At 36.0% G+C, this 14,112-nt stretch overlaps 2 protein-coding genes across 2 annotated transcripts in view; one reads left to right on the top strand and one right to left on the bottom strand.

Moving 5' to 3' along the window:
• Nucleotides 1-955: 955 nt before the first annotated feature.
• Nucleotides 956-14,112, top strand: part of LOC140148753 (ectonucleoside triphosphate diphosphohydrolase 6-like) — a 186,186-nt gene continuing 173,029 nt past the window's right edge. The window contains exon 1 of the mRNA XM_072170814.1: nucleotides 956-1,090. The gene's annotated coding sequence lies outside the window, so the exon portion shown is untranslated. The remainder of the gene's footprint in view (nucleotides 1,091-14,112) is intronic.
• LOC140161477 (uncharacterized) lies at nucleotides 10,909-11,643 on the bottom strand. Its single transcript, XM_072184921.1, has one exon. It carries the CDS (start codon nucleotides 11,641-11,643, stop codon nucleotides 10,909-10,911), a length of 735 nt encoding a protein of 244 aa, XP_072041022.1.

Here is a 14,112-nt window from a genome sequence, read left to right as displayed (position 1 = left end):
GTTTCAACACATTTTGTGTTACGTCTTGTGTTTGGAGAGGTTCAGATCAAATTATGTAAATTAAAACGCTTTGGAGTCTAACGTCAAGATCCAGAAAAACTAGACACACTATTTTTAATCCGTTATGAATTCCCTTTTTATGCCAGATATTATTAGAATATTATTACTTTAAAACAGAGGTATAGACATTGCTTCAAGAGTTTATGCTTCAATTTGCTAGCTATTACATAATAGCCTAGATTTAGAGCAAACACAATATATTTCAAGTGGTGTGCATGTATTTGAATACAATTTATGCGTTGTTTCAGAACACCTGGGTTTCGAAAATTTCATAATATTCCAAATCATTGTCTACGTGTTACGATATTAATATATTTTTATTAGTTCAATTAAAATGGTTCATACTTCAATGGGTATATTAGATTTACATCGTTTTGCAGATGACAAACCTTGTTGTCTGGTAGTATTATGTGGTCCCGAAAGTTACCCAATACTCACAATCGTGTGTATCCCAATTAACCTGTCAGGCTGCACACCTCCCCCCACACACATACACACCACCCCAACATGCACTCCCATACCACCACACCACCAACACCACCACCACCACCAACACCACCACAATACCCCTTTGCCTAGTTATATTACGGGAACATTTAAGATATTGAGCTTCCTGTCAGATTTCAAAGTAGTGAATAATGTTGTTTTATCAGTGCTCTAATTTTGTTAGTACGTTTGTCAATTCTGCTAATTACCAACCACGTGGTCATATTTGTATTAGTTTTACAAACAGCGATTGTGACATTAATGATTTTAAAGGAACAGGCTCTCTATTTCTGACTCTTCAATTTCATGAAGAATTTCACCAATCCTAGAAACACTGGCATATTTTGGCGCTCTTTTGTCGCTACCATTTAACTTGCACATACGAACGCTTCCCAGTGTCATTGACACACAGGTTTAGTTTCAGCTACGTGAAGTGCAAAGTGTTCTATTGAGATATCTGGTATATATATTGCAAAGATGTGAAAATTGCCTATTAGATTGATATATTTCTTCAAATTCTTGGTTTGCGTCAGCGAATCCATTTGTAAGTACAAACTGTTCTAATATTTCCAATGTAAAGTGTTTGTTTATAAATGTTTACTTTCTTTAAACTCGTAAGCAGTGAAAATAGGTTGATTTGATTAATAGAGACAGTTTAATACTGGCGGTGGTACATATGTCTACCAGTAGCTTAAGTAGTTTAGGAATGTAGTGCATAATGCCAGGGATGTAAATGATTATGTACACAATATTCGTTATATTGTGGTTGTTGTTGCTTTCATGTCTTGTAAATGCTGTTTTTGATAAATATATTTTGTAAAAATATGTTACGTACATTTCAGCCTGAAAGTATTAATACTAAGTAATACGATACCACCAATGTTATGTCTTATACCGCAAAGATAATATCATGTGAGAAATGAAATGCTTGTAAGAAATAATGTTTTTGTTATTCTTGGTGTAAACTTGTATTGTCTAAAAAGTATCACCGATTTCGTGAAACAATGGAAAACGATCTTCAGGCGTCTTATTTGTTTGTATCTAATCGATGCAATATTCATATCTATGACGTGTTTTATTGATCAAGACATTAACGAAACCATCACGTTGTTTGAGAAAATCAACATGAAGTTTCATAGAAAATTTAAAATTTCATTTCAAAAATAATTAAAGATGGCGCCAACCATCCCGGTGTTGTGTTACAAAATTAACAAATATTCGACGATGTTGCGAAAATTTGAAACTGATTCGATAAGAACAAACTTTGATATATTCATGCAGTTACTTGAGAACTTCCGCTCCGTATCAGTATGTCTTGCACACTCAATCAATTGGTAATTTAAATGAATTTGGTATTCGTTGTAACAGTACGCTATTTTAAGATACAATTCAATCATGGGCTAATTCATTTGAGTACATTTACATGCAATGTTTAATTCGCCTTATGTATAGTTAGATAACATTAACTTCAAGGCAAGCATTATATATATTGTTGATGCTCTTAGTACGTGGTTAGACATTGATGGATACTATCTTTTTTATAAGAAATGTTGTTCTCTTGTACTTACTCAGAGAAGCAGTCCCATGGTACAACTGAAACATCCGGGTACTTGAGAACCAGTCTAGTAATCACAGAGGTTCACACAATTGCTCACTGTTGATTCCCGTTCCAAAGACGCGATTTTCAAACACTCAAAATATGTCCAAAACTTGGGTCGATAAGCGTTTTGAGATGATCCCTGAAAAGAGCACCGGTATCCTGTTCAAATGAGCTCTTTTTTTTGTTACTATCGACCCACATTTGAATGAGGAATAAAAGTCTGAAAGTACAAGAAATCGGTATATACTAAAAGTAAAAATTTAATGGACACAGCTGCCAACAGCTGTACGCGATGCGACCGATTTCGTGTGTCGCGTATTTCAAAGTACAACGCGAACGCACGACCATGGATACACTAATGAAAATACTAACCAATCATGAGTGAGTTGGCAAGGTTGGATTCACTTCCGCGTTACGCACACGCGGGCGTTCATCACACAGTGTACGCAGAGAATCATCAAGCTTTTGACAGCTGTATTCATTCAATTCACATTTCTAGTAGACTGGTTCTCAAGTACCCGGATGTTTCAGTTGTATCATGGGACTGCTTATAAATCTTCTCTGGTACTTACTTACATGTATGTCTCATTGTATTTTCATTTCGCTTGATTGTAGGCTACTCTTATGCTCATAAATAAAGTCATGTCCTTGCAACATTCACTCAATTGCAAAAATGAATAACTTTTTTTTATCAATCTGCTCGGGAAAATACTCAGGGACAATATACCTTTTAAATTAAGCTGAAAACATTCTAAAACTTACAGAAATGTATACCATTAGACAATCACTATCCACATCGTATTGTTTTCACCTACAAGCGAGTTTAGGCATGTTAGGATGAGGGTGCTACGTATTAACAACGAAAAGATGTGGTTACCAAATGCATTTTTAAAGCTTTGCATGTGACATTTTACTAATTGCTTGCATAAAGTGAAAGATTTTTATCTCCCGTCACTTCTGCTAAGGTGTTTCTTACACCAAAGGGCATGTTTTTGTTTATCAATGCATGTGAATGCGAGAGTTGGGCTGATCATTCAGTGTATTGAACTTGTGGTATTAATGATAATATTAACAATATCAAACTCTGTAAAATTTCCATCAGAGCATGTTCAGTATCGTGATAAAGAAAGTAAAATCAAACGACAATATTAAATCACTAGAACCCTTACCTTAGTTTTCCGTTTTATGCTTATTCATGAACGGCTTGTTTTTCAGTTGTGATTTAGGTATCCACATCGCCCAGTCGAGATTGAAGCACACCGAGCTAATCCGCAATACATTGAATATGTTGTTACTATGGAGAATACACTGATATAATCAAATTATTTCAGAAAAAGCTAAACAAAAACCAAATATTTCAGTTCGGAGTTTTAAACTTGTGCACTTTGACAACGTGGATTACCCAAACCTCCTCTAAAGTACCACTTCTGTTCTAGACAGATTCCATCAAACCCTTACCAAACTAGACGGTATCAAATTGCTATTGCTACGTCGACAGTTCGTTCACATTATCAATGAGAACAAATGAAAAAACAGCCACAACCATGCACATCACTGACAACACACATTTGTTTGTAAAATCAGTTCTCAAATATTCAACGTCATGGACTTGACATAAAATTGATAAAGTTGGTTGGTAAAGTACAAGAACATGTCTCTCTGCTCGAATCAATGTGCGATTTTAGTTTACTGTGTCATCACGTGCAAGGCTGCACTTTTGTGTTTGGACAAATTCTATTAGTTTAAACTGATTTATGAAATTCAAATGATACTTAATGAGCAACGACATAGATCGATTAGCACCGAGCAGTAAGATATCAATTTCATTGGCCAAAGAAAGAAGGAATCTATTTTAGAAACATTTATTCAGTCTCGGATGTAAAGGTTGGAAGATTGCATTTTGCTAACTCCGAGTGTACTTAAGATTTAAAATACCCAAAAAATACATGCACAGAAAAGCCCAAAATGTATATTTAGCTATTTTTAGACCTACTATTGCATATGGTTTTGCATCATCTTCTTCAAGATAATCATAATTAAGTCTTTATCACCCGTCATGTCTGCTAAGGTGTTTTTCTTACACCAAAGGGCATGTTTTTGTTTATCAATGCATGTGAATGCGAGAGTTGGGCTGATCATTCAGTGTATTGAACTTGTGGTATTAATGATAATATTAACAATAAAATATCCATCAGAGCACGTTCAGTATCTTGATAGAGAAAGTAAAATCAAACGACAATATTAGATCACTAGAACCCTAATTACCTTAGTTTTCCGTTTTATGCTTATTCATGAACGGCTGATTTTTTTAGTTGTGATTTAGGTATCCACATCGCCCAATCGAGATTAGACTACCCCGTAATCCACTTGCCCATTGTGCATACTCTGGATATTGAATTTAAGCTTAAAACTCCGATTTAATTAATTTGTGCACAATTGATAGATTTTCACAACTGATCATCTTTTCAGTCACCGTACTCCCTCTGTTTGTTAGCTTCCCAAGTGGACTACTGACTTTGGATTGTGGTTTACATGCTTAACACGGCTGTCTATGAGCTTCTATGGATGAGATTGTCGGATTCCTGGCCTACTAAAATTGGCCATGATGTAATGCATCTTTAAATGGATCTGGCTTGTGATTGGTCGCACAGATCTCGTTATGGTTTTTATGGGCACCTGCCTTTACCATAAATAACTACATGGTACATAACCATGCGGCCTTTGTGTCGGCGGGAACATGAGCGCGTCTTGTACCATGGTTGTATTTCCAAGCTTTGTGCGTGCGGTTAAATTGGATGATAAACAAGCATGATTGACAGTGTTTGTGTTAGAGATCGAAGTCCCATTTAAAATTGAAAGTCCATAGTCTATTTTTAACTGGGACTTATGCGATTAATAAACTGGTAGATTCTAAAATCAGAATTGTTCAGTATTGAAGTGCTTATATAATGACATTATGGTGTTGCATTCAATAATATAAGCCTACGTATACTTTACTTTTATTGCCACTAATATAATTATATAAACTTTTTCATAAAAATGTTATACTAGTATTTTGATGTAATAAATATCAGTATAATTTCGATTTCAACTGAATACTTTCATCATGATTAATAACATGTTTTGTTTATCAAAAATCGACTATGGCATAGTCTAAGTCGAGATTGAAGCACACCGAGCTAATCCGCAATACATTGAATATGTTGTTACTATGGAGAAAACACAGATATAATCAAATTATTTTAGCAAAAGCTAAACAAAAACCAAATATTTCAGATCGAAGTTTTAATCTAGTGCATTTTGACAACGTGGATTACCCAAACCTAAAGTACTACTTCTGAAAACCTTGTTAACAAACTAGACGGTATCAAATTGCTATTGCTTCGACGACAGTTCGTTCACATTATCAATGAGAACAAATGAAAAAACAGCCACACCATGCACATCACTGACAACAAACATTTGTTTGTAAAATCAGTTCTCAAATATTCAACGTCATGGACTTGACATAAAATTGATAAAGTTGGTTGATAAAGTACAAGAACATGTCTCTCTGCCCGAATCAATGTGCGATTTTAGTTTATTGTGTCATCACGTACTAGGCTGCACTTTTGTGTTTGGACAAATTCTATTAGTTTAAACTGATTTATGAAATTCAAATGATACTTAATGAGCAACAGATATAGTGGCCAACGACATGATCGATTTGCACCGAGCAGTAAGATATCAATTTCATTGGCCAAAAAAAAAGGAATCTATTTTAGAAACATTTATTCAGTCTCGGATGTAAAGGTTGGAAGATTGCATTTTGCTAACTCCGAGTGTACTTTTAAGTACACTCGGAGTTAGCAAAATGCAATCTTTAAAAAGATTTAAAATACCAAAAAATACATGCACAGAAACAGTATTCACTCGGTCGGACATCCGGGAACATTGTCCCCTTTTTAAAAGCGCGTGCATAGCATCCAGCTCGAGAAAGGGGAACTGCACATGCGCTGCACATGCGTACACTGGTTTTACAAGGCTATTTCCCCTTTGTGACGTCAGCCCGACCAAGAGAATATTAGCCCAAAATGTATATTTAGTGATTGCTTCTTCAAAATATTGATAAACATTCAAAAATAATTAAAGATGGAGACAACCATCCCGGTGTTGTGTTACAAAATTAACAAATATTCGACGATGTTGCGAAAATTTGAAACTGATTCGATAAGAACAAACTTTGATATATTAATGCAATTACTTGAGAACTTCCGCTCCGTATCAGTATGTCTTGCACACTCAATCAATTGGTAATGTAAATGAATTTGGTATTCGTTGTAAAAGTACGCTATTTTAAGATACTATTCAATCATGGGCTAATTCATTTGAGGACATTTACATGCAATGTTTAATTCGCCTCATGTATGGTTAGATAACATTAACTTCAAGGCAAGCATTATATATATTGTTGATGCTCTTACTACGTGGCTAGAAATTGATGGATACTATCCTTTTTTATAAGAAATGCTGTTCTCTTGTACTAACTTACATGTATGTCTCATTGCATTATCATTTCGCTTGATTATAGGCTACTCTTATGCTCATAAACAAAGACATCTCCTTGAAACATTCACTCAACTGTAAAAATGAATAACGTTTTTTATCAATCTGCTCGGGAAAATACTCAGGGACAATATACCTTTCTTGTGACATTTAAATTAAACTGAAAACATTCTAAAACTTACAGAACCGATACATTTAGACATTCCCTAGCCACATCGTATTGTTTTCACCTACAAGCGAGTTTAGGCATGTTAGGATGAGGGTGCTACGTACTATTAACAATGAAAGGATGCAATTACCAAAGTTACTAAAACTTTGCATGTGACATTTGACTAATTGCTTGTATAAAGTGAAAGATAGCTATTTTTAGACCTATTATCGTATATGGTTTTACATTATCTTCTTCAAAATAATCATAATTAAGTCTTTATCTCCCGTCACGTCTGCTAAGGTGTTTCTTACACCAAAGGGCAGGTTTTTGTTTATCAATGCTTGTGAATGCGAGAGTTGGGCTGATCATTCAGTGTATTGAACTTGTGGTCAGGTCCAAGAACCTTTTGTAAACATCATCATCTTTGAGTTCAGCTACCCCCTGTACACGTTTCCTACCAGGTTCACCACTCTGAAGTGACTGGAGGAGCAGGGGCAGGCTTAGAAATAAGGAGATTAAGTCCCTTTATCTGAGATGTACTTTCTTTCTTTTCCTCTGTTGTGTCTGTCAATCTCTACTCACCTGTAACATTAACAAACAAAAGTTAACAATCAATAACGTAACATTGGTTAAGTGGGGGAACATTTCATGTACCCTCCAGTCAAATCATTTGCAATAATTATAACTGTGGAAATATGCGCATGCATGTGGTTGCTAGGGTAGCCATATTGTATTTTAGGTTTCCAAGACCTCAGATAACCATGGAAACATTTTTACTCAATCAACTAGCCTTGATTTTCTGAGGATAAGTACATTAATCCAGCCTCTAGGTCACATAGATTGTAATTGGTGACATTTCACTTGGTTAATAGTGGTTGCTATGGCTGCCATCTGGATTTGGTGTGACTTCGACTTCAGAAAACCATGCTATCACATTCATTTAATCAAACAGCCTTGATTTAGCGAAGTTACACACCTTAATTGCTCTTCTAGATCAAATATTTACTGAGATATTATCATTTCACCTGGTTAATATTAATATTAATATTATATGATATGGTTGCTATAGGCGGCCATCTTAAATTTGTGGATGTACGCCCTAGACATCAGACAACCATGACACCCTCTTCATTCAATTAGACAGTCTTGATTTAGTAGGGATATAGACCTCAATGACCCTTGTAGGTCAAGCAGATTCCGTATTATTGTCATTTCATCTGGTTAATATGATGATTACGGTTGCTACGGGCGGCCATCTTGGATTTCAGGTGTCCTAGACCTCAGACATCCATGAACCCATAGACATATCACCTAGACCTATAACTGCCCATCTCTAACCATGGCAGTAGGTGAAGCCACGTATCCAAGGTGATTTTGGTCGGGTGGTCGGACGCGGAGAAATAAGCGTTCATGTCTGGAGAGAAAGACGCGCTCGTTTGCGTGATTGTTGCGCCATTATCGCACGCGTCAAATGCAACATGTTCCATAGACGCGAACATATCTGCTTTCTTGCGTCCGGGTATGCGTCCTTGTCAAAGTCGTTGCTAAGCAGTGTCGGCTTCACTACGCGAACCAAAGTCATAGGTCTAGGTTCTTGTTTGTCTGGGCATGAACCCCCCTTCATTCACTCAGCCAGCCTTGATTTAGTGGGGATAGACACCTCAATGACCCTTGTAGGTCAGGTAGATTCCGAATTATTGTCATTTCATCTGGCTAATATAATTATTATGGTTGCTACGGGCGGCCATCTTGGATTTCAGGTGTCCTGGACCTCAGACATCCATGTCATTTCACCTGGCTAATATGATGATTTATGGTTGCTATGGGCGGCCATCTTGGATTTCATGTGTCCCAGACCTCAGACATCCATGAAACCCCCTTCATTCACTCAGCCAGCCTTGATTTAGTGGGGATAGACACCTCAATCACCTCTCTAGGTCAAGTAGTTTAAGAGTTATTGTCATTTTACCTGGTTCATAAGTACATTTTGGCGGTCATTTTGAAAAATGGCCATATACAGAGCTTGCCCGGGTTTGGAATTTTCCACCTATTCCTAGTAGAATTTGGAAGACCTATGCATACCCTAATCGAATCAACTTTCAAACTTTCCTCTTTGAAAAATGTATACGGGTCTATAGGACAGGGCCTGGACTATATATTTGGGCAATTTAAACAATATAAAATATTTTCTACGTCATGCAAAGGTTACCGATGACCCAGTAGAAAGCAACATATTATTGATTAGTTTCGCTAATAATTATTCACTTCATTTTGAGTTTTTGACAATCAACTATTGAATTTGTTTTACTGATTTACATACGACAACAATAATGTGTTAAATTCATAATAATGAACATTATATTGCTACATTCATTACTTTTGTCTAATAAAGTTTTCCAACGTAATAACAGCATAACACAGACATCAAGTATACACCAATGGTTACAGCCTAGTCCTACGGGGAAAGTTGTACCAACCCCCTAAGGGTTTTCATCCGGCATATGTTTACACCCAAACTACTTAAGCTAATTAACCAAACAAGGGATCACATACTTTCAGGCCTCTTCTTGGCCTTTCCTGTGATTCCTTCACTCTCACTTGTATTATGATTTTGTATGTATTCCATTTTTTTTGTATTTGATGAGTGAAAAAAATTAATGAATGAATGAATTGTAGATCCATCATATGCGCTCATTTGAGTGATTAAAATGTATACCCTATTAGATATTACCATGGGGAGGGGGTGAAGGCCCTAATAGGTTTCGACAATCAAACCTATTATTTGTATTAATTTTGGTTCTTGTGAAATTATTTTAAGGGCTAAGGTCTTTGAACTTAATTTAACCTATGCTTTTGTACATAGCCAGTATATCACAATTATAATGACATAACTTGGGAATGTTTGTACTTAGTGTTGGTATCACTGGATAGAAGAGATCCGTAACTATACATTGGTACCATATTATGTTTAACACCTTTGTACTTAGTACTTTAATATTGCACAACATGGCTTAGTAGGACGAGGTTTAATATGGTACATGTATACATTATCAGTGAAGCCGCTAAGATCTTAAAATAAAACGTCAAAGGTTGAATTTCCCCTGAGATGTCTGAGCTACTGAGCTTATCCGTATCTCCCTTTCTCCTTTTTGAAAGGGCAGCGTTCCTACTTTAACAAAAACTTTAACTTGCATTTTCACGTTTCTTAAATTAGCTTTTTACCAATTAATCAAGAAATAATTGAAACTGCAAGTGGCAAATAATCGATATGTCATTTAAGAATTAATTATAAGACAAATAATTATAGAAATAAGCATTTTAAAGAGAATAAATCGTAATTATTATCAACAAATGCCTAACAAGCATATGTTAAAATAATATGCTTGAGTTACATTGCTTACAACACTGTACAATATGGACAGAGCGCCTGGCAACATTTCGTCGGCTACCATTATGATTTGGGCTAGAAACTATGACATTTATACAAGGTTATTGAACATATTTGGTTTCCTCCAGAAGTTTTCTAAATATTTCATGTTCATTCCCAATCCTTCATCATTGTTCATTCAGTTGTCAGAATAGCAAGAAATAAAAAGCAGGAAAAGATGCCTTGCTCGGCCTTGCTACTTTCCATTGCCTCTCTTGACTCTTGAACTTTTCGTTAGCCCCGGCCTTGAAAGATCTTTACATGATATCCTAATCTCATTCATCTAAAAATACCAAATCCTATGGTAAGATTATCATTTTTAATCCGTGTCTTGTGGGATGATTAAAGCAACGTATTATCTGTCTACCAGTACTTTCATAAAACATTAAATATTCAATACATCATCAATATAGATGCTATATTTGGGCAATTTGAACAATACAAAACTTGGTACTTGGTACTTGGTAGTGTAATCCTTTTACAGCTTCATCTTGAGCTAAACTAGGATGTAACGGTGCAGAGTGACGTCAACAGCCATGGTGCGGTGCGTAGTGAAGAAGGTGAAGAAAAAAAAAGCTACGGCAAAAACCATCCAACGATGAACTGAGGGTGCACTATATACAGGAACTGGAGACTGGTTTACAGGAGTTTGCTGCCTGGTGGCGGAATCATCCCCCTGATTGACACAAGGGCAGCTTCTTTGAAGGCAGCTGGGGTTGCTTGGATCACAACTGATGGAGGAAGATGATTCCAAACACGTATGGAGCGTGGATAAAAGAAAAACTTGAAACCCTCGGTAGATGGAGTTGGTACCTGGTACTTCAATTGATGATCATTGCGAGACAGGTAGCATGCAGGGGTAACACATGGAGGGAACTGGATATTGACAAACTGGTTGTGGATTTTGTAGAACATCACACTCTGGTCTACCAGGCGTCTTACGTGTAGGGAGTCCCAACCAAGACTGGTAATCATAGGTGTAACTGAGGTCGTCCGACGAAAATCAGCATAAACAAAGCGTGCAGCAGCTCTCTGAACTTGCTCTAGCTTGTTCACCAGGGATATTGTATGTGGATTCCAAGCTGCTGCAGCATACTCTAAACGTGGACGAACCAGGGCCTCATAAGCTTTCTTCTTAACATCTCTGGAACAGGGTGATAATGTCCTCCGCAACAGGCCCAGGGTCTTGTTAGACTTCTTGATGATGTTGTTACAGTGGGAGTTCCATCGAAGATCATTGGAGATGGAGATACCTAGGTAATCATGTTGCTCTACACTGGTGAGTGGCTGCACAAGAATGGAATATTGGAAATGACTGGGTTTTCTTTTGCGAGATATAGCAAGAACCGCACACTTCTTGACGTTAAAGTCCATCAGCCAATCAGTAGCCCAATCAGCAAGAACCTGCAGGTCTTCTTGGAGGATTTGACGTTATGCAAAGGTTACCGATGACCCAGTGGAAAGCAATATGTTGATTATAAACTGGTATTTTTGTTAGCCAAATCCAAATAAAAAATTACTCACGAATCTGAGCTTTCGCCATCTTGGCTGATGGCTTGATCACAGATGAACTGGTCCACTGCTTTTCCCGCGAGAGTCTCGATTCGTGAGTAATTTTTTATTTGGATTTGGCTAACAAAAATACCAGTTTATGATTTCAACAATCCTACCAAATGAATCTCTTTACTGAATATGTTGATTAGTTTTGCTAATAATCATTCACTTAATTTTTAGTTTTTGACAATCAACTATCGAATTTGTTTTATTCATTTACATACGACAACAACAATATGTTAAATTCATAATAATGAACATTATATTGCTACATTCATTACTTTCGTCTAATAAAGTTTTCCAATGCAATAACACCATAACACAGACATCAAGTATACACCAATGGTTACTACGGAGAAGGTTGTACCAACCCCTAAGGGTTTTCATCCGGCATTTGTTTACACCCAAACTACTTAAGCTAATTAACCAAACAAGGGATCACATACTTTCAGGCCTCTTCTTGGCCTTTCCTGTGATTCCTTCACTCTCACTTGTGTTATGATTTTGTATGTATTCTAGTTTTTTGCTATTTGATTAGTGAAAAAAATGAATGAATGAATGAATTGTAGATCCATCAATTGGCCCTCATAGGTTTCGACAATCAAACCTATGATTTGTATTTGGTTCTTGTGAAATTATTTTAAGGGCTAAGGTCTTTGAATCTGGTAGTTGGGTTAAAGTAGACATTTCCCTTACGTTGGAAAACGCATGTGTTTGTCATTTTTCGCCGAAAATAAATTTAATTATGCTTTTGTACGTAGCCAGAATATCACAGTTATAATGGCATAACTTGGGAATGTTTGTACTTATTGTTGGTATCACTGGATAAAGGAGATGCGTAACTATACATTGGTACCATATTATGTTTAACATCTTTGTACTTAGTACTTTAATATTACACAACATGGCTTAGTAGGACGAGGTTTAATGTGGTACATGTATACATTATCAGCGAAGCCGCTAAGATCTTAAAATAAAACGTCAAAGGTTGAAGAGAATAAGGTACATTTCCCCTGAGATGTCTGAGCTACTGAGCTTATCCGTTTCTCCTTTGTTGAAAGGGCAGCGTTCCTACTTTAACAAAAACTTTAACTTGCATTTTCACGTTTCTTAAATTTGCTTTTTACCAATTAATCAAGAAATAATTGAAATAGCCTTTGGCAAATAATCGATATTGCTTGAGTTACATTGCTTACAATATGGACAGAGCGCCTGACAACATTTCGTCGGCTACCATTATGATTTGGGCTAGAAACTATGACATTTATACAAGGTTATTTAACATATTTGATTTCCTCCAGAAGTTTTCTAAACATTTCATGTTCATTCCCAATCCTTCATCATTGTTCATTCAGTTGTCAGAATAGCAAGAAATAAAAAACAGGAAAAGATGCCTTGCTCGACCTTGCTACTTTCCATTGGCTCTCTTGACTCTTGAACTTTTTGTTAGCCCCGGCCTTGAAAGATCTTTACATGATATCCTAATCTCATTCATCTAAAATAAATCCTATGGTAAGATTATTATTTTTAATCCCTGTCTTGTGGGATAATTAAAGCAACGAATTATCTGTCTACCAGTACTTTCATATAAAACATTTGCACATTAAATCTTCAATACATCATCAATAGATGCTATATTTGGGCAATTTAAATAATACAAAACATTTCCTACGTTATGCAAAGGTTACCGACAACCCAGTGGAAAGCAATATGTTATTGATTAGTTTTGCTTATAAACTCATTCACTTCATTTTAAGTTTTTGACGATCAACTAATGAATTTGTTTTATTCATTTACTTACGACAACAACAATATGTTAAATTCATAATAATAAACATTATATTGCTACATTCATTACTTTCGTCTAATAATGTTTTCCAACGCAATAACAGCATAACGCAGATATCAAGTATACACCAATGGTTACAACCTAGTCCTACAGAGAAGGTTGTACCAACCCCTAAGGGTTTACATCCGGCATTTGTTTACACCCAAACTACTTAAGCTAATTAACCAAACAAGGGATCATATACTTTCAGGCCTCTTCTTGGCCTTTCCTGTGATTCCTTCACTCTCACTTGTATTATAATTTTGTATGTATTCTAGTTTTTTTGCTATTTGATGAGTGAATAAAATGAATGAATGAATGAATGAATTGTAGATCCATCATATGCGCTCATTTGACTGATTAAAATGTATACCTATTAGATATTACCATGGGGAGGGGGTGAAGACCCTCATAGGTTTCGACAATCAAACTTATGATTTGTATTTGGTTCTTGTGAAATT

This window comes from Amphiura filiformis, chromosome 1 (genome assembly GCF_039555335.1).
Source record: "Amphiura filiformis chromosome 1, Afil_fr2py, whole genome shotgun sequence".
NCBI lineage: Eukaryota > Metazoa > Echinodermata > Ophiuroidea > Amphilepidida > Amphiuridae > Amphiura > Amphiura filiformis.
The sequence above is the reverse complement of the archived record's forward strand: the minus strand, read 5'-3'. Positions and strand labels throughout refer to the sequence as shown.